We start from the raw sequence: 19,747 nt of genomic DNA on the forward strand, positions 1-19,747 counted from the left end.
TGTGAGGATGGCACAGGACCAGGCAATGTTTCATTCTGTTGTGCTTCGGGTTGCTATGAGTTGGAACTGACTCGATGGCACCTAACAACAACAACAATGATGTTGAATAGCTCTTCATGTGCTCATTGCATTTGTATATCTTCTTTGATGAAATGTCTACTCCTGTCCTTTGCCCATTTTTTCGTTGTTGAGTTGTAGGAGTTTTGTTTATGTACATATATTCTGAATATTAAGCCTTTATTTTTTTTATCATGTATATGGTTCCCAAATATTTTTGCCCATTCTGTAGGTTGTTTCTTTACTTTCTTGATAAAGTCTTTTGATGCGCAAATTTAGTTTCTTTTTTTCTCCCCCCAGGCTGAATTATTAAAGTTTTTATTGAAATATACATACAGAAAAGTACATGTATGTGTCATATTGCTGTTATGCCACCCTGTGCATAACAAAACAAAACACTGCCTGGTCCTGTGCTGTCCTCACAGTCATTGTAATGTTGGAGCCCATTGTTGCAGCCACTGTGTCATTTCATCTCATCAAGGGTCTTCCTCTTTTATGTTGACCCTCTATTTTACCAAGGATGATTTCCTTCTCCAGGGACTGGTCCCTCTCGATAACATGTTCTAAGCACCTGAGACGAAGTCGCACTCATCTCACTTCCAAGGAGCACTCTGTGTTTCTTCCAAGACAGATTTGTTCTTTCTTCTGGCAGTCCGCGGTATATTCAGCATTCCTCACCAATACCATGATTCAAAGGGATCAATTCTTCTTTGGTCTTCCTTATTCATTGTCCAGCTTTCACATGCATATGAGGCAATTGAAAATATCGTGGCTTGGGTCAGGCACATCTTAGTCCTCAAAGAGGCATCTTTGCTTTTTGTACTTTAAAGAGGTATTCTCGAGCAGATTTGCTCAATGCCATATGTCGTTTGATTTCCTGACTGCTGCTTCCATGGGAGTTGATTGTGGATCCAAGTAAAATGAAATCGTTGACATTGTGAATCTTTTCTCCATTTATGATGATGTTGCTTATTGTTTCAGTTGTGACTATTTTTGTTTTCTTTAGGTTTAGGTTGATGTGTAATCCATACTGAAGACTCTAGTCTTTGATCTTCATCAGTAAGTGCTTCAAGTCCTCTAAGCTTTCAGCAAGTGAGGTTGTGTCATGTGCATATCACAGGTTGTTAATAAGTCTTAAAACAATACTGATGCCCCATTCTTCTTCATATAGTCCTGCTTCTGGGATTATTTGCTCAGCGTACAGATTGAATAAGTATGGTGAAAGGATGAAACCTTGAGACACACTGTTCTTGATTTTAAACTGTGCAGTATCCCCTTGCTGTGTTTGAATGACTGCCTCTTGATCTATGTGCAGGTTCCCATGAGCACAATTAAGTGTTCTGGAATTCCTATTCTTTGCAATGTTAGCTATAATTTATTATGACCCACACAGTCGAATACCTTGGCATCATCAATAAAACACAGGTAAACATCTTTCTGGTATTCTCTCCTTTTAGCCAAGATCCATCTGACATCAGCAGTGATATCTGTTGTTCCATGTCCTCTTCTGAATCCAGCTTGAATTTCTGGCAGTTGCTTCTCGATATACTGCTGCAACTGATTTTGAATGATCTTCATCAAAATTTTACTTGCTTGTGATATTAATGATATTGTTCGATAATTTCTGCATTCTTTTGGATCACCTTTTTTTTGAATGGGTACAAATATGCATCTCTTCCAGTCGGTTGGCCAGGTAGCTGTCTTCCAAATTTCTCGGCGTAGATGAGTGAGCAACTCCAATGCTGCGTCCCTTTGTTGAAACATCTTAATTGGTATTCTGTCTATTCCTGGAGGCTTGTTTTTCACCAGTGCCTCCAATGCAGCTTGGACTTCTTCCTTCAGTATAGTCAGTTCTTGATCATTTGCTATCTTCTGAAATGGTTGAACATCGACCAATTCTTAGCGACTCTGTGTATTCCTTCCATCTTCTTTTTGTGCTTCCTGCATCATTCAATATTTTGCCCGTAGAATCCTTCAGAATTGCAACTTGAGGCTTGAATTTTTTCTTCAGTTCTTTTTTTTTCAGGTTGAGAAATGCCGAGTGTGTTCTTCCCTTTTGGGTTTCTAATTCCAGATCTTTGCACATTTCATTATAATATTTTACTTTGTCTTCTTGAGCTGCTCTTGGAAATCTGTTCAGCTCTTTCACTTCATCATTTCTTCTATTCACCTTCGGTACTGTACATTCAAAAGCAAGTTTCAGAGTCTCTTCTGAGATCCATTTTGTTTTTTTCTTTCTTTCTTGTCTTTTTAATGACCTTTTGCTTTCTTCATATATGATATACTTGATATTCCACGGCTGGTCTGGTCTTCGGTCATTAGTATTTAGTGTGTCAAATCTGTTCTTGAGATGGCCTCCAAGTTCAGGTGGGATATACTCAAAGTCATATTTTGGCTCTTGTGGAATTTTTTGAATTTTCCTCAGCTTCATCTTGAACTTGCATATAAGCAATTGATGGTCTGTTCTGCAGTCAACTCCTGGCATTGTTTTGACTCATGATTTTGAGCTTGTCCATTGCCTCTTTCCACAAATGTTGTTGATTTGATTCCTGTGTTTTCCAGTTGGTGAGGTCCACGTGTATGGTTGCCATTTATTTTGTTGAAAAAAGGCATTTGTGATATAGAGGTTGTTTGTCTTGCAAAATTCTGTCATGCAATGTCTGGCATTATTTCTGTCACCAAGGGCATATTTTCCAACTACCAATCCTTATTCTTCGTTTCCAGCTTTCGTATTCCAATCACCAGTAATTATCATTGCATCTTGATTACATGTTTGATCAATTTCGGGCTCCAGAATTTGGTAAAAATCTTCAATTTCCTCATCTTTGACATTAGTGGTTGGTGTGTAAATTTGAATATATTAGTCGTATTCAGTGGGCTTCCTTGTGAGCGTATGGATATTAACCTATCACTGACAGTGTTGTACTGCAAGATAGATCTCGAAATGTTCTTTTTGACGATAACACGATGCCATTCCTGTTCAATTTGTTGTTCCTGTCATATTAGACTGTATGATTGTCTAATTCATAATGGGCAATACCAGTCCGTTTCACCTCCGTAATGCCTAGGATATTGATCTTTATGTGGTACATTTCATTGTTGATGATTTCGAATTTTCCTAGATTCATACTTTATGTATTTCCCTTTCCAATTATTAATGGATGTTTGCAGCTGTTTCTTCTCATTTGGATTCAGGCCACATCAGCAAATGAAAGTCCCGAAAGCGTGACTCCATCCATGTCATTAAGGTTGACTCTACTTTGAGGAGACAACTCTTCAACAGTCATATTTTGAGTGACTTCCAACATGAGGGGCCCATCTTCTACGACTATATTAGACAGTGTTCCACTGCTATTCATAAGGTTTTCACTGGCCTTTTTTTCAGAAGTAGACTGCCAGGTCCTTCTTCCTAGTCTATCTTAGTGTGGAACCTTTGCTGAAACCTGTCCACCAAGAGTGACCCTGTTGATATTTGAACTACTGGCAAAGCTTCCAGTATCAAAGCAGCATGCAAGCCACCACAGTACTACAACCTGACAGATGCATGGTGGATACAAGTCAGAAACATACAAAACTCTGAGTTTCCGAAAACTGAACATACCTGTGTAACCAGCACCCAGATCAAGAAACAGATCATTACCACCATCCTAGAAGCCCTTTCATATCACTTCAAATGACATAGCTTACGGTTGTTTTTTTTTTGTTTGTTTTCCATTCAAAAATTTTATTCACAAATCGTTTTGTGACGTTGGTTGCAATCCCCTCAGTGTGTTAGCATTCCCCCTTTCCCTTTCCACCCTGGGTTCTCTGTGTCCATTTGTCCAGCTTTCTTGTCCCTTCCTAACTTCTGGTCGTTGCTTTTAGACAGGTGTTGCCCATTTGGTCTTGTATATTTGATTGAATTAAGAAGCACGTTCCTCACGTGTGTTATCGTTTGTTTTATAGGCCTGTCTAATTTTTGGTTGAAAGGTGGATTTTGGGAGTGACCTCAGTTCTGAGTTAGCCAGGTGTCCAGGGACCATAGTCTCAGGGGTTACTCTAGTCTTATTAGAGCAGGAAGTCTAGTTTTTTTGTGTGTGTGTGTATGTGAATTTGAATTTTGTTCTACATTTTTCTCCGGCTCTGTCCAGGACCCTCTATTGTGATCCTTGTCAGACTGGTTGGTGACTGTGGCTGGGCATCATCTAGTTCTTCTGTGTTCAGGCTGGCGGAGGCTGGGTTCATATGATCTATTAGTCCTTTGGACTAATATTTTCCTTTTGTGTTTGGTTTTCTTCACTCTCCTTTGCTCAGAACATGATGGGACCAATAGATGTATCTTAGATGGCCGCTCATAATCATTTAAGACCCCACACACTACTCACCAAAGTCGAATATAGAACATTTTCTTTATGAACTATATTATGCCATTTGTCCTTGATCGTCCTCTGAGACCATGGTCCCCACCCCTCAGCCCAAGTAAATCGGCCACTTAAGGTGTTTGGATATGTCTAGGAATCTTCATTGTTTTCGCCTTGGTGAAGCTGTGCTGACTTATCCTATACTGTGTGTTTTCTTTCCCTTCACTAAAGTTAATACTTATCTACTATCTAGTTCACAATTTTCCCTTCCCACCCCTCTGTACCCTGTTAACCATCGGTGAATGTTTTTATCTGTGTGTAAACCTTTTCTTGGGTTTTTATAATAGTGGTCTCATACAATATTTGTCCTTTTGTGATTGACTTTTTCACTGAGCATAATGGCCTCCAGATTCATTGATGTTGTGAGATATTTTGCAATTCATCATTGTTCTTTATCGTTGGGTATTATTCCATTGTGTCTATGTACCATAATTTGTTTATCCATTCATCCATTGATGGGCACTTAGGTTGTTCCCATCTTTTTGCTGATGTGAATAATGCTCCAATAAACATGGGTGTACATATGTCTATTCGTTCGACAACTGTTTTTTCTCTAGGATATATTTCTTGGAGTGGGATTGCTGGATCATATGGTATTTCTATTTATAGCTTTTTAAGGAGATGCCATATCGTCTTCCATAGTGATTGTACCATTTAACATTCCCACAGCAGTGCATAAGAGTTCCAGTCTTCCCACAGCCTCTCCAATATTTCCTGTTTTTTTTTTTTTGATTAGTGCCAGTAATGTTGTGGTGAGATGTTATCTCATTGTAGTTTTGATTTGCATTTCTCTAATGGCTAATGATAGTGAGCATTTCCTCATGTTTCTGTTAGCCACCTGAATGTCTTCTTTGGTGAAGTGTCTGTTCATATTCTTTGCCCATTTTTTAATTAGATTATTTGTCTTCTTGTTGATGAGGTATTGAAGTATTTTATAGATTTTAGAAATTAGACCCTTTTGGATATGTTGTAGCCAAAAATTTTTTCCCAGTCTATAAGTTCTGTTTTTGCTTTTGGTGAAATCTTTTGATGAGCATAAGTGTTTAATTTTTAGAAGTTTGTAGTTATCTTGTTTATCTTCTGGTGTTTGTGCATTGTTAGTTATGGTTTGTATCCTACTTATACCATGTGTTAGGGACCCTAGTGTTGTCCCTATTTTTCCTTCCATGGTCTTTATCATTTTAGGTTTTTTATTTATGTCTTTGAGCCATTTTGAGTTAGTTTTTGTGTATGGTGTAAGGTATGGGTCCTGTTTCTTTCTTTTTTTTTTTTTTTACAAATGGACATCCAGTTTTGCTGGCTCCACTTGTTAAAAGTCTCTCCTTTTCCCATTTAATGGGCTTTGGTCCTTTATCAAAGATCAGCTGACCATAGGTGAGTAGATTTACATCTGGGTTCTAGATTCTTTTCCATTGATCTACGTGTCTGTCACTGTACCAGTACCTGGCTCCTTTGACTGCTGTAGCTGTATAGTAGGTTCTGAGATCAGATAATGTGAGGCCTCCTACATTGTCCTTTTTCCTCAATAATACTTTGCTTATCTGGGGCCTCTTTCCTTTCCATGTAAAGTTGGTGATTACTTTTTCCATCTTGTTAAAGAATGCTGTTGGTATTTGGATTGAGATTGCATTGTATCTGTAGATTGCATTTAGCAGAGTTGACACTTTCACAATGTTGAGTCTTCCTATCCATGAACATGGTATGTTTTTTTGTTTATGTAGGTCTCTTTTGGTTTCTTGCAATAGTGTTTTGTTGTTTTCTTTGTTTAGGTCTGTTATATTGCGGGTTAGATTTATTCCTAAGTATTTTATCTTTTTTTTTTCTATTAACTTTTATTAAGCTTCAAGTGAACGTTTACAAATCCAATCAGTCTGTCACATATAAGTTTACATACATCTCACTCCCTACTCCCACTTGCTCTCCCCCTCTTGAGTCAGCCCTTTCAGTCTCTCCTTTCGTGACAATTTTGCCAGCTTCCCTCTCTCTCTATCCTCCCATCCCCCCTCCAGAGAAGAGTTGCCAACACAATCTCAAGTGTCCACCTGATATAATTAGCTCACTCTTCATCAGCGTCTCTCTCCCACCCACTGACCAGTCCCTTTCATGTCTGATGAGTTGTCTTCGGGGATGGTTCCTGTCCTGTGCCAACAGAAGGTCTGGGGACCATGGCCGCCGGGATTCCTCTAGTCTCAGTCAGACCATTAAGTTTGGTCTTTTTATGAGAATTTGGGGTCTGTATCCCACTGATCTCCTGCTCCCTCAGGGGTCCTCTGCTGTGCTCCCTGTCAGGGCAGTCATCGATTGTGGCCAGGCACCAACTAGTTCTTCTGGTCTCAGGATGATGTAGGTCTCTGGTTCACGTGGCCCTTTCTGTCTCTTGGGCTCTTAGTTGTCGTGTGGCCTTGGTGTTCTTCATTTTCCTTTGCTCCAGGTGGGTTGAGACCAATTGATGCATCTTAGATGGCCGCTTGTTAGCATTTAAGACCCCAGATGCCACATTTCAAAGTGGGATGCAGAATGATTTCATAATAGAATTATATTGCCAATTGACTTAGAAGTCCCCGCAAACCATGTTCCCCAGAGCCCCGCCCTTGCTCCGCTGACCTTTGAAGCATTCATTTTATCCCGGAAACTTCTTTGCTTTTGGTCCAGTCCAATTGAGCTGACCTTCCATGTATTGAGTGTTGTCTTTCCCTTCACCTAAAGCAGTTCTTATCTACTGATTAATCAATAAAAAACCCTCTCCCACCCTCCCTCCCTCCCCACCTCGTAACCACAAAAGTATGTGTTCTTCTCAGGTTTACTATTTCTCAAGATCTTATAACAGTGGTCTTATACAATATTTGTCCTTTTGCCTCTGACTAATTTCGCTCAGCATAATGCCTTCCAGGTTCCTCCATGTTATGAAATGTTTCAGAGATTCGTCACTGTTCTTTATCGATGCGTAGTATTCCATTGTGTGAATATACCACAATTTATTTACCCATTCATCCGTTGATGGACACCTTGGTTGCTTCCAACTTTTTGCTATTGTAAACAGAGCTGCAATAAACATGGGTGTGCATATATCTGTTTGTATGAAGGCTCTTGTTTCTCTAGGGTATATTCCGAGGAGTGGGATTTCTGGGTTGTATGGTAGTTCTATTTCTAACTGTTTAAGAAAACGCCAGATAGATTTCCAAAGTGGTTGTACGATTTTACATTCCCACCAGCAGTGTATAAGAGTTCCAATCTCTCCGTAGCCTCTCCAACATTTATTATTTTGTGTTTTTTGGATTAATGCCAGCCTTGTTGGTGTGAGATGGAATCTCATCGTAGTTTTAATTTGCATTTCTCTAATGGCTAATGATCGAGAGCATTTTCTCATGTATCTGTTGGCTGCCTGAATATCTTCTTTAGTGAAATGTGTGTACATATCCTTTGCCCACTTTTTGAATGGGTTGTTTGTCTTTTTGTGGTTGAGTTTTGACAGAATCATGTAGGTTTTAGAGATCAGGTGCTGGTCGGAGATGTCATAGCTGAAAATTCTTTCCCAGTCTCTAGGTGGTCTTTTTACTCTTTTGGTGAAGTCTTTAGATGAGCATAGGTGTTTGATTTTTCGGAGCTCCCAGTTATCGGGTTTCTCTTCATCATTTTTGGTAATGTTTTGTATTCTGTTTATGCCCTGTATTAGGGCTCCTAGGGTTGTCCCAATTTTTTCTTCCATGATCTTTATCGTTTTAGTCTTTATGTTTAGGTCTTTGATCCACTTGGAGTTAGTTTTTGTGCATGGTGTAAGGTATGGGTCCTGTTTCATTTTTTTGCAAATGGATATCCAGTTATGCCAGCACCATTTGTTAAAAAGGCTGTCTTTTCCCCAATTAACTAACACTGGGCCTTTGTCAAATATCAGCTGCTCATACGTGGATGGATCTATGTCTGGGTTCTCAATTCTGTTCCATTGGTCTATGTGCCTGTTGTTGTGCCAGTACCAGGCTGTTTTGACTACTGTGGCTGTATAATAGGTTCTAAAATCAGGTAGAGTGAGGCCTCCCACTTTCTTCTTCTTTTTCAGTAGTGCTTTGCTTATCCGGGGCTTCTTTCCCTTCCATATGAAATTGGTGATTTGTTTCTCTATCCCCTTAAAATAGGACATTGGAATTTGGATCGGAAGTGCGTTAAATGTATAGATGGCTTTTGGTAGAATAGACATTTTTACTATGTTAAGTCTTCCTATCCATGAGCAAGGTATGTTTTTCCACTTAAGTATGTCCTTTTGAATTTCTTGTAGTAGAGCTTTGTAGTTTTCTTTGTATAGGTCTTTTACATCCTTGGTAAGATTTATTCCTAAGTATTTTATCTTCTTGGGGGCTACTGTGAATGGTATTGATTTGGTTATTTCCTCTTCGGTGTTCTTTTTGTTGATGTAGAGGAATCCAAGTGATTTTTGTATGTTTATTTTATAACCTGAGACTCTGCCAAACTCTTCTATTAGTTTCAGTAGTTTTCTGGAGGATTCCTTAGGGTTTTCTGTATATATAATCATGTCATCTGCAAATAGTGATAACTTTACTTCTTCCTTGTCAATCCGGATACCTTTTATTTCTTTGTCTAGCCTAATTGCACTGGCTAGGACTTCCAGCACGATGTTGAATAAGAGTGGTGATAAAGGGCATCCTTGTCTGGTTCCCGTTCTCAAGGGAAATGGTTTCAGGTTCTCTCCATTTAGAGTGATGTTGGCTGTTGGCTTTGCATAGATGCCCTTTATTATGTTGAGGAATTTTCCTTCAATTCCTATTTTGGTAAGAGTTTTTATCATAAATGGGTGTTGGACTTTGTCAAATGCCTTTTCTGCATCAATGGATAAGATCATGTGGTTTTTGTCTTTTGTTTTATTTATGTGATGGATTACATTAATGGTTTTTCTGATTTTAAACCAGCCTTGCATACCTGGTATAAATCCCACTTGATCATGGTGAATTATTTTTTTGATGTGTTGTTGGATTCTATTGGCTAGAATTTTGTTGAGGATTTTTGCATCTATGTTCATGAGGGATATAGGTCTATAATTTTCTTTTTTTGTAATGTCTTTACCTGGTTTTGGTATCAGGGAGATGGTGGCTTCATAGAATGAGTTGGGTAGTATTCCATCATTTTCTATGCTTTGGAATACCTTCAGAAGTAGTGGTGTTAACTCTTCTCTGAAAGTTTGGTAGAACTCTGCAGTGAAGCCGTCCGGGCCAGGGCTTTTTTTTGTTGGGAGTTTTTTGATTACCGTTTCAATCTCTTCTTTTGTTATGGGTCTATTTAGTTGTTCTACTTCTGAATGTGTTAGTTTAGGTAGGTAGTGTTTTTCCAGGAATTCATCCATTTCTTCTAGGTTTTCAAATTTGTTAGAGTACAATTTTTCATAGTAATCTGAAATGATTCTTTTAATTTCATTTGGTTCTGTTGTGATGTGGTCCTTCTCGTTTCTTATTCAGGTTATTTGTTTCCTTTCCTGTATTTCTTTAGTCAGTCTAGCCAATGGTTTATCAATTTTGTTAATTTTTTCAAAGAACCAGCTTTTGGCTTTGTTAATTCTTTCAATTGTTTTTCTGTTCTCTAATTCATTTAGTTCAGCTCTAATTTTTATGATTTGTTTTCTTCTGGTGCCTGATGGATTCTTTTGTTGCTCACTTTCTATTTGTTCAAGTTGTCGGGACAGTTCTCTGATTTTGGCTCTTTCTTCTTTTTGTATGTGTGCATTTATTGATATAAATTGGCCTCTGAGCACTGCTTTTGCTGTGTCCCAGAGGTTTTGATAGGAAGTATTTTCATTCTCGTTGCTTTCTATGAATTTCCTTATTCCCTCCTTGATGTTTTGTATAACCCAGTCTTTTTTCAGGAGGGTATTGTTCATTGTCCAAGTATTTGATTTCTTTTCCCTAGTTTTTCTGTTACTGATCTCTAGTTTTATTGCCTTGTGGTCTGAGAAGATGCTTTGTAATATTTCGATGTTTTGGACTCTGCAAAGGTTTGTTTTATGACCTAATATGTGGTCTATTGTAGGGAATGTTCCATGTGCGCTAGAAAAAAAAGTATACTTTGCAGCAGTTGGGTGGAGAGTTCTGTATAAGTCAATGAGGTCAAGTTGGTTGATTGTTGTAATTAGATCTTCCGTGTCTCTATTGAGCTTCTTACTGGATGTGCTGTCCTTCTCCGAAAGTGGTGTGTTGAAGTTGCCTACTATAATTGTGGAGGTATCTAGCTCACTTTTCAATTCTGTTAAAATTTGATTTATGTATCTTGCAGCCCTGTCATTGGGTGCATAAATATTTACTATGGTTATGTCTTCCTGATCAATTGTCCCTTTTATCATTATGTAGTGTCCTTCTTTATCCTTTGTGGTGGATTTAAGTCTAAAGTCTATTTTGTCAGAAATTAATATTGCTACTCCTCTTCTTTTTTGCTTATTGTTTCCTTGATATATTTTTTTCCATCCTTTGAGTTTTAGTTTGTTTGTGTCTCTAAGTCTAAGGTGTGCCTCTTGTAGGCAGCATATAGACGGATCGTGTTTCTTTATCCAGTCCGTGACTCTCTGTCTCTTTATTGGTGCATTTAGTCCATTTACATTCAGGGTAATTATAGATAAATAAGTTTTTAGTGCTGTCATTTTGATGCCTTTTTATGTGTGTTGTTGACAATTTCATTTTTCCACATACTTTTTTGTGCTGAGGCGTTTTTCTTAGTAAATTGTGAGATCCTCATTTTCATAGTGTTTGACTTTATGTTAGTTGAGTCGTTACGTTTTTCTTGGCTTTTATCTTGAGTTATAGAGTTGTTATACCTTTTTGTGGTTACCTTATTATTTACCCCTATTTTTCTAAGTAAAAACCTAACTTGTATTGTTCTATATCGCCTTGTATCACTCTCCATATGGCAGTTCAATGCCTCCTGTATTTAGTCCCTCTTTTTGATTATTGTGATCTTTTAGCTATTGACTTCCATGATTCCGTTATGTGTATTTTTTTTAATTAATCTTAATTTGTTTGTTTTTGTGATTTCCCTATTTGAGTTGATATCCAGACGTTCTGTTTTGTGACCTTGTGTTGTGCTGATATCTGATATTATTGGTTCTCTGACCAAACAATATCCTTTAGTATTTCTTGTAGCTTTGGTTTTTTCAAATTCTCTAAACTTGTGTTTATCTGTAAATATCTTAATTTCACCTTCGTATTTCAGAGAGAGTTTTGCTGGATATATGATCCTTGTCTGGCAGTTTTTCTCCTTCAGTGTTCTGTATATGTCGTCCCATTCCCTTCTTGCCTGCATGGTTTCTGCTGAGTAGTCTGAACTTATTGATTCTCCCTTGAAGGAAACCTTTCTTTTCTCCCTGGCTGCTTTTAAAATTTTGTGTTTATCTTTGGTTTTGGTGAGTTTGATGATAATATGTCCTGGTGTTTTTCTTTTTGGATGAATCTTAAATGGGGTTTGATGAGCATCTTGGATAGCTATCCTTTCGTCTTTCATGATGTCAGGGAAGTTTTGTGTCAGGAGTTCTTCAACTATTTTCTCTGTGTTTTCTGTCCCCCCTCCCTGTTCTGGGACTCCAGTCACCCACAGGTTATCCTTCTTGATACAGTCCCACGTGATTCTTAGGGTTTCTTCATTTTTTTTAATTCTTTTATCTGATTTTTTTTCAGCTATGTTGGTGTTGATTCCCTGGTCCTCCAGATGTCCCAGTCTGCATTCTAATTGCTCGAGTCTGCTTCTCTGACTTCCTATTGCGTTGTCTAATTCTGTAATTTTATTGTTAATCTTTTGGATTTCTACATGCTGTCTCTCTATGAATTCTTGCAACTTATTAATTTTTCCACTATGTTCTTGAATAATCTTTTTGAGTTCTTCAACAGTTTTATCGGTGTGTTCCTTGGCTTTTTCTGCAGTTATCCTAATTTCATTTGTGATATCATTAAGCATTCTGTAAATTAGTTTTTTATATTCTGCATCTGATAATTCCAGGATTGTATCTTCATTTGGGAAAGATTTTGATTCTTTTGTTTGGGGGGTTGTAGAAGCTGTCATGGTCTGCTTCTTTAAGTGGTTTGATATGGATTGTTGTGTCCGAGCCATCACTGGGAAACTAGTTTTTCCAGAAAATCCGCTAAAAAAATTGCAGTCAGATCCCTATCAGAGTCCTCCCTCTGGCTCAGGCTATTCGGATGTTAATGAAGCCGCCTGGGGAGGGTGGGGGAGGGGACAGAGAGATAGGAGAGTAGCACCTCAGAATATAGCCAGAGTTGCTTGTCTTGCTTGGAATGACTATTATATCTGAGAATCCTGCGGGGCGCATCGCCTATGTGTGCTGGCTGTGTGGAGATTGCCCCCGGGGGGTCTGGCCCGCTGGAGTCACGGTCAGATCCTCCGCTTCCAGCCCCACGCCCAGCGTCAAGGCTCCCCTACTGGGACGGTGCGCTCTCGACATTAAAATCAGGCGCTGCCTCCTGGGTACTTCTCGTCCCTCCAGCCGCCTGGCCGTGCGCCCCCGCGAACCAGTCGGGCCCCCTCCCGGGGTTAGTTCAGATGGGTGGAGCAGCTCCCCGTGCTTGTGCCGTGACCGAGTGTCCCGGCTGGGACGCTGTTCTCCCCGTTGCAATACCAGTCGCTGCCTCCCGGGGACTTCTGCTACCGGCTGCGTCCCACGCCGCCCGCGCGACCCAACTGGGCCCCCTCCCGGGGTTAGTTCAGGGGAGTGGAGCAGCTCTCCGTGTTTATGCCGTACCTGCGTCCAGTCCAAATCCCGGCGGGATGGTTCCCTGGCTGGGACGGTGCTCTCCCCGTTCCAAGACCAGTCACTGCCTTCCGGGGACTTCTCCTACCGGCTGCGTCCTACGCCGCCTGCGGAACCGGCTTGTCCCGCTCCCGGGGTTAGTTCAGGGGGGTGGAGCAGCTCTCTGTGCTTGTGCCGTACCTGACTGGTACGCTGGCTCCAGGCTCTGAAAACAATCGCTGCTTCCCCATATTAGTTCGTTCTCCGTCTCTAAATCTGTGTTTGTTGTTCAGGGTTCGTAGATTGTTATGTATGTGATCGATTCACTGGTTTTTCCGTGTCTTTGTTGTAAGAGGGATCCGAGGTAGCGTCTGCCTAGTCCGCCATCTTGGCTCCGCCTCAGTATTTTATCTTTTTAGGGGCTATTATAAGTGGTATTGTTTTCCTGATTTCCTTTTTGCGGTTCTCTTTGTTTTTGTGTAGGACTCCAACCATTTTTTACATTGATCTTAGATTCTGCTACTATGTGGAATCTTTCTTTTAGTTCCAGGAGTTTTCTTTTGGAATATTTGGGGTCCTCTACATACAAGATTATATCACCTGGCAATAGGGATAGTTTTACTTTCTCCTTACCAATTTGGGTGCCCATTATTTTTTTTTCTTGACTTATTGCTCTAGCTAGAACTTTCAGCACAACATTAAATTGAAGAGCATCCTTGTCTTGTTCTTGTTCTCAGGGCAAATGATTTCAGCCTCCCTTTGTTGAGAAGGTTGTTGGCTGTTGGTTTTCTATGGATGCACTTTATTATGATGAAGAATTTCTTTTCTATTCCTATTTTCTAGATAGTTTTTTTTTTTTATGAGGAATGGTGCTAGACTTTATCAAATGCCTTTTTTGTGTTGATTGGGATGATCATGTGAATCTTTTGTTCTGTTTATGTTGTGGATCACGTTGATTGATAGATTTCTAACGTTGAACCATCTTTGCATACATGGTATGAATCCCACTTGGCTGTGGTGTATTATTACTATTTTTTATATGATCCTGAATTCTACTGGCTAGGAATTTGTTGAGAATGTTTGCATCTATATTCGTGAGAGACATTGGTGTGTATTTTTTTTTGTGGTGTCTTTGCCTGGCTTTGATATCTGGGTTATGCTGGCTTCATAGAATGAACATGGGAGTATTCCTTCCTTTTCCTTGCTATGAAATAGTTTGAGTAGTCCTGGCGTGAGCTCTTCTTTGAATGTTTGGTAGAATTTTCCAGTGAAGCTGTTCTACCCTGGACTTTTTTTTGTCATTGTTTCATTACCTCTTCTCTCCCTTCTCTTGTTATGGGCCTGTTCAGTTTTTCTGTGTCAGTTAGCATAGACTAGTTTTGCCTGTTTTTTAACCTTATCTAAATGGAATCATATAATCTTGTGTCTTACCCCTATTATTCAATATTGTATTTGTATGTCATTTCATGAAATTATAGTTTGTTCCTTCTTAATCCTGTATGGTATCCCATCGTATGCCTATGTCACACTAGAGATATTTTAGTTGATAAGTCAGTCTTGGAAGTTAATAAAGAACTATATGTGCTTTCCACCACTCTTCTATCAGTTTGTCATACTGTGATGACATATGTGATGCTCTGATGTTATTAGCTGTGCCACTGGTGTTTCAAATACCAGGTTGAACAGAGCACATCTTTCTTAGAACATCACTTTTTCTCAAAAGTTTGGAAAAAAGTTTTGAATATACTTTTAAAAGTAACCAATGGCAGTTATTTTGCACTTAGATTCTGTATTTCATTTCTTCTCTCAGAGAAATACAATCAAGTCGTATGAATTCTGTCATTTGAGAAGGAATTTATTAGTATGACTTAAAAAAATTACTTGATAGTAATAAAGTTGGTTGGTGTAGGTTTATCAAGTTCAAATTTGAGGTTTAATGCATGTTTTTTGTTGTTAGTTGCTGGTGAGTCTGCTCCAACTCATGGTGACCCCATGTGCAACAGAATGAAATGCTGCCCAGTCATGTGCCATCCTCATGATCACTGGCATGCTTGAGTCCATTATTGTCACATTTCTTCCAGCACTATATCAAAAAATATTATGCTGTGATCCATAAAGCTTTCATCAGCTGCTTTTCACATGTAGATCACCAGACCTTTCTTTCTGGTCTTAGTCCGGAAGCCTTGCTGAAACCTGTCTAATTCCTTTTTTATATAATTAGAACCCCTACTGAGGATCACTGCATGTGAGTTAAATGATCAGTTTGAGAAGAGTAGGGTTGACATTAACTAGAGTTGAGGAAATATTAATTTCTTTAATGAAAGATTAGAAACAAAAATAATTAAGAGTAGGAATTATGTCTTTGTATCCTTCGTACTTACTTGCACTCAATAATTCAATTGAATTGTTCTGAATGACAATACCATGAGTTAAAATTTCTCTACATAATATTTGTGTATTAAGTGAAGAATTTTTTTCTCATGAATTTCCTTAGAGCCTAGGATTTGAAGCTTCTTTGGTCAAGAAGGATCGATCAGCAAGTCACCTAGACCATAAACGAGAAATAAGACAGTAAGTATTTTTGGAGTGTTAGTAAAAAACAGATTTTAGTAAAATGAGTCAAAGAAGAAATCAGTAGAGAAGAAAAAAATACTTAGAGTCAAATGAGAATGAAAACACAACATACTAAAACCTATGGGATGCAGTTAAGGCAGTACTAAGAGGGAACTTTATAGCAATAAACAGCTACATTAAAAAAGAAGTAACATCTCAAATAAATAATCTAACTCTACAGTTTGAAGAACTAGAAAAAAATATGTCTTAGTCATCTAGTGCTGCTATAACAGAAATACCACAAGCAGTTGGCTTTAACAAAGAGAAGTTTATTTCCTCACAGTAAAGTAAGCTAAATGTCCAAATTCAGGGCTTCAGCTCCATTGGAAGGCTTTCTTTCTCTCTCTCGGCCTTATCAGTCCTCTGGACTATGAGCTTCTCTGTGCAGGGACCCTGGGTCCAAAAGATGCACTCTACTCCTGTCACTGCTTTCTTGGTAGTATGAGGTCCCCGTGTCTCTCTGCTCGCTTCTCTCTTTTATATCTCGAAAGAGATTGCCTCAGGACACAATCTGATTTTGTAGAGTCCTTCCTCAACTAACACAACTGCTGCCCATCCTCCCTCATTAACATCATAGAGGCAGGATTTACAACATATAGGAAAATCACACAATACCAGGAATCATGGCCTAGACAAATTGATACACACATTTTTGGGGGGACATAATTCAATCCATGACAAAGTGCAGTCTAAGCCTATTGCTACCAGAAGAAAGGGAAATAATAAAGATCAGAGCAGAAATAAAAAAAAAAATGAAATAGAGATAGGCAAACAGAATCAATGAAACTAGAAGTTGTTTTTTTGAAAAGATCAATAAAATCGACAAAACTTATGCTAGACTGAAACAGAACAAGAGAAGATGCAAATATCCAAAATTAGAAACAAAAGCAGGGGCATTGCACTCGATTGTACAGAAATAAAAAGGATTGTAAGACACTACTATGAACAGTTGTATTCCTCCAAATTAGATAACTTGGAGCAAATGGACAAATTCCTTGAAACACCTAAAGTCCCTACACTGACTCAAGAAGAAATAGTGGATCTCAACAGACCCATAACAAATGAAGAGACTGAATCAGTAATCAAAAATGGTGCCAGGCTAGTATTACTGTACATTTAGATCTAAGATTCCACAGAAGAATTCTGATCAAAGGGGGAAAATGTAGAACAGAATTTCAAATTCTCATGGACTTCAGACTTCCTGGAGACATGAAGGTTGGATGATCCCCTGAAATTTGCCCTGAGATAATCTTTAAACCTTAAACCAAAAATATCCCCTGAAGTCTTCTTAAAACCAAACAGTAGTTTAGCTTAGCTAGTAGAAATTTCTGCTTTGAGCATTACGCTTTTTTAAGAACTATATGGGATCAAATTGACCACAGCAATTCGAAAGCTTAGATAGGAACCATAGGAGGCAGTGAATTTATGTTAATGGAGGAGGAGCAACTCAGAAAAGGAGGGTGAGAATGATTATGCAACTTGAAGAATGTAATCAGTGCCACTAAATGGTACATGCAGAAACTGTGGAATTGGTTTATGTTTTACTGTGTATATCCTCAATAACAACAACAAAATTAAATAATATATTAAAAAAATAGAAACAAAAACAAAAAACAACCTCCCAACAAAGAAAACTCCTGGACCAGATAGCTTGCTTTACTGGGGAATTCCATCAAACATTTATAGAAGTGGCTCCAATCTTATTTAAAATTTTCCAGAAAATAGAAGATGAGGGAACACTACCTAACTCATCCTATGATGCAAGCATTACCCTGATATCAAAGCCAGAAAAGACACCACAAGAAAACTACGGACCAATATCCCTAATGAATATAAATGCAAAACCAAACCAACTGCCGTGTAGTCAGTTCTGACTCATAGCGACCCTAATGGATATAGGTACAAAAATTCTGAATAAAATACTAGCAATTCAAATCTAAAAAACAGATTTTGACTCCTACTTACAAATTTAGCATCTTGTTAGAATGTCAGTTTTTACTATATTATTCTTATACTGGGTAGAGTGGTCACAACTTACTGTATTTGTCTGTATTACAGTCTTGAACTAAAGTTCTTACTAAAAGGATTTTTCTGTTCTTATTTTTTCTGTCTTAGATGGAGACGATCCTTTCTAGTGAGCCTGTTTTTTTGTATTCCTGTAATGGGGCTAATGATATATATGATGGTTATGGACCGCTACCTTGCAGCTCTTCACCACAATCAGACCATGAGTCAGGAAGAAATGATCAACATTCATTCTTCTATGTTCTTGGAGCACCAGATCCTGCCAGGATTGTCCATTATGAATTTGCTGTCCTTTTTGTTGTGTGTACCTGTACAGGCAAGTTAACTGTTAGCAAGTGTATTTGTTAATAATGATAATAGCCAAAATGTAGCAGGCAATGTTATTTTCAGCTGCAAAACAGATATTAGTCCGAAGTCTGATTATTTTATGCTGGATGCTTGACAGAAATAATCTTAAACTGAGTAGTTATTTTAACGTCAGTAATAGATTCTATTTAACCCCTAAGAATACTGTTTAACGATAAAGCAGGGAGAACAAAGTTTCAAGATTTTTGGAGTGGTATTGATACCTGCCATTACACATACTTTCTATACGTTATTTCGCCCTGGTACTTGAGTTCATTACTTTCTGTATGTTTTGAACCCTTATTTTGAGATAAACTTTTTACTGTGGAACATTTCCACCTAATAAATAGATACTTTTACCTGATCCCTATAAAAGGCAATAGAAGTTTTAAAAACACCTTAGTATATTTTTCTATACCAATGAAAAATAAGCTTTCCAGTTATGTTTACCTAGAAGAACAGCCAACAGATCTGATAGATTGTGATATACCACTTAGGTTGAGTTTTGGAAAGTGGGAGGTCAGTTTTATATAGAAAATCCTTGTTAAAACAATGTAATTCTTTCCCTAGTTTTGGTTTTTGGTATCATAAAAAAAAAAATCTAAGAACCATCTGACTTTCTTTATGTTATGGAATATCCATGGGATCATAGAGGGCATTCCTCCAGAGCATGAAACAAAAGATTGTCGTGCAGCAATTTGAATATTTCCCTCCACACAGGCATAATGCTAAAATACAAACAGTATTGTTTCAGCTTAAAAATCTCCCCTTATTTTTTTTTATTGTTTATGGATTAGATAAAGGCCAAAGAAAGTTAATAATGATACTTTACCATTGTTATTGAGGTATATATGTGAATTTCACCACTTAAAAAATTCAGTGATTATCGTTCCTGTATTGCAGTTTTTCGGAGGCTGGTATTTCTACATTCAGGCTTACAAAGCGCTGAAGCATAAGGCTGCAAATATGGATGTGCTGATTGTGCTGGCAACTACCATCGCGTTTGCCTATTCTTTGGTTATTCTTCTGGTTGCAATGTGTGAGAGAGCCAAAGTGAATCCTATTACATTCTTTGACACACCTCCTATGCTGTTTGTGTTTATTGCATTAGGTCGGTGGCTGGAACATATAGCAAAGGTAAAGTAAGAAAGGTGACATTTCTTTAAATATTGGGTGAATAAATGACCATGATAATTTCTAGACCAATTATTGGAAATGTACATTGGTTTATGTAGTTAACCATTTAGTGAAAGAAGTATTTTTGTTAAATATTCCTTTAGAAGATTTACCAAATTTATGGAATACTGAAATAGTACAGTATGTCTGTGTTTAAGAGAGACATTTGATAAGTACCTGTGATTTATCTCATATCACGTTATTAATTGAAAAATTGATGTGACAGTAAGGTTTAAAATAATGATGGAAAAAATTCACCCATAGTCCCATGCTATAATGTTAATTATTTTCTAATCCTGTTCCACGTGCCTTTATAGTTTATAGAGTTGCAAACGTAGAATACATACTACTTTTTACTTTTAACACTAACATTTTTCTCTGATAATTTAGTCTAGATCAT

The 19,747-nt window shown here is 38.1% G+C and overlaps 1 protein-coding gene across 6 annotated transcripts in view; it reads left to right on the plus strand.

The window, feature by feature from the left end:
* Nucleotides 1–19,747, plus strand: part of ATP7A (ATPase copper transporting alpha) — a 212,110-nt gene that overhangs the window by 129,271 nt on the left and 63,092 nt on the right. For all 6 annotated transcript variants that reach the window (XM_064278581.1, XM_064278577.1, XM_064278578.1 and 3 more), the window contains 3 exons: nt 15,683–15,759; nt 17,917–18,142; nt 19,075–19,308. In XM_064278581.1, coding sequence (XP_064134651.1) covers nt 15,683–15,759; nt 17,917–18,142; nt 19,075–19,308 — 537 coding nt within the window. The remainder of the gene's footprint in view (nt 1–15,682; nt 15,760–17,916; nt 18,143–19,074; nt 19,309–19,747) is intronic.

This window comes from Loxodonta africana, chromosome X (genome assembly GCF_030014295.1).
Source record: "Loxodonta africana isolate mLoxAfr1 chromosome X, mLoxAfr1.hap2, whole genome shotgun sequence".
Lineage (NCBI taxonomy): Eukaryota > Metazoa > Chordata > Mammalia > Proboscidea > Elephantidae > Loxodonta > Loxodonta africana.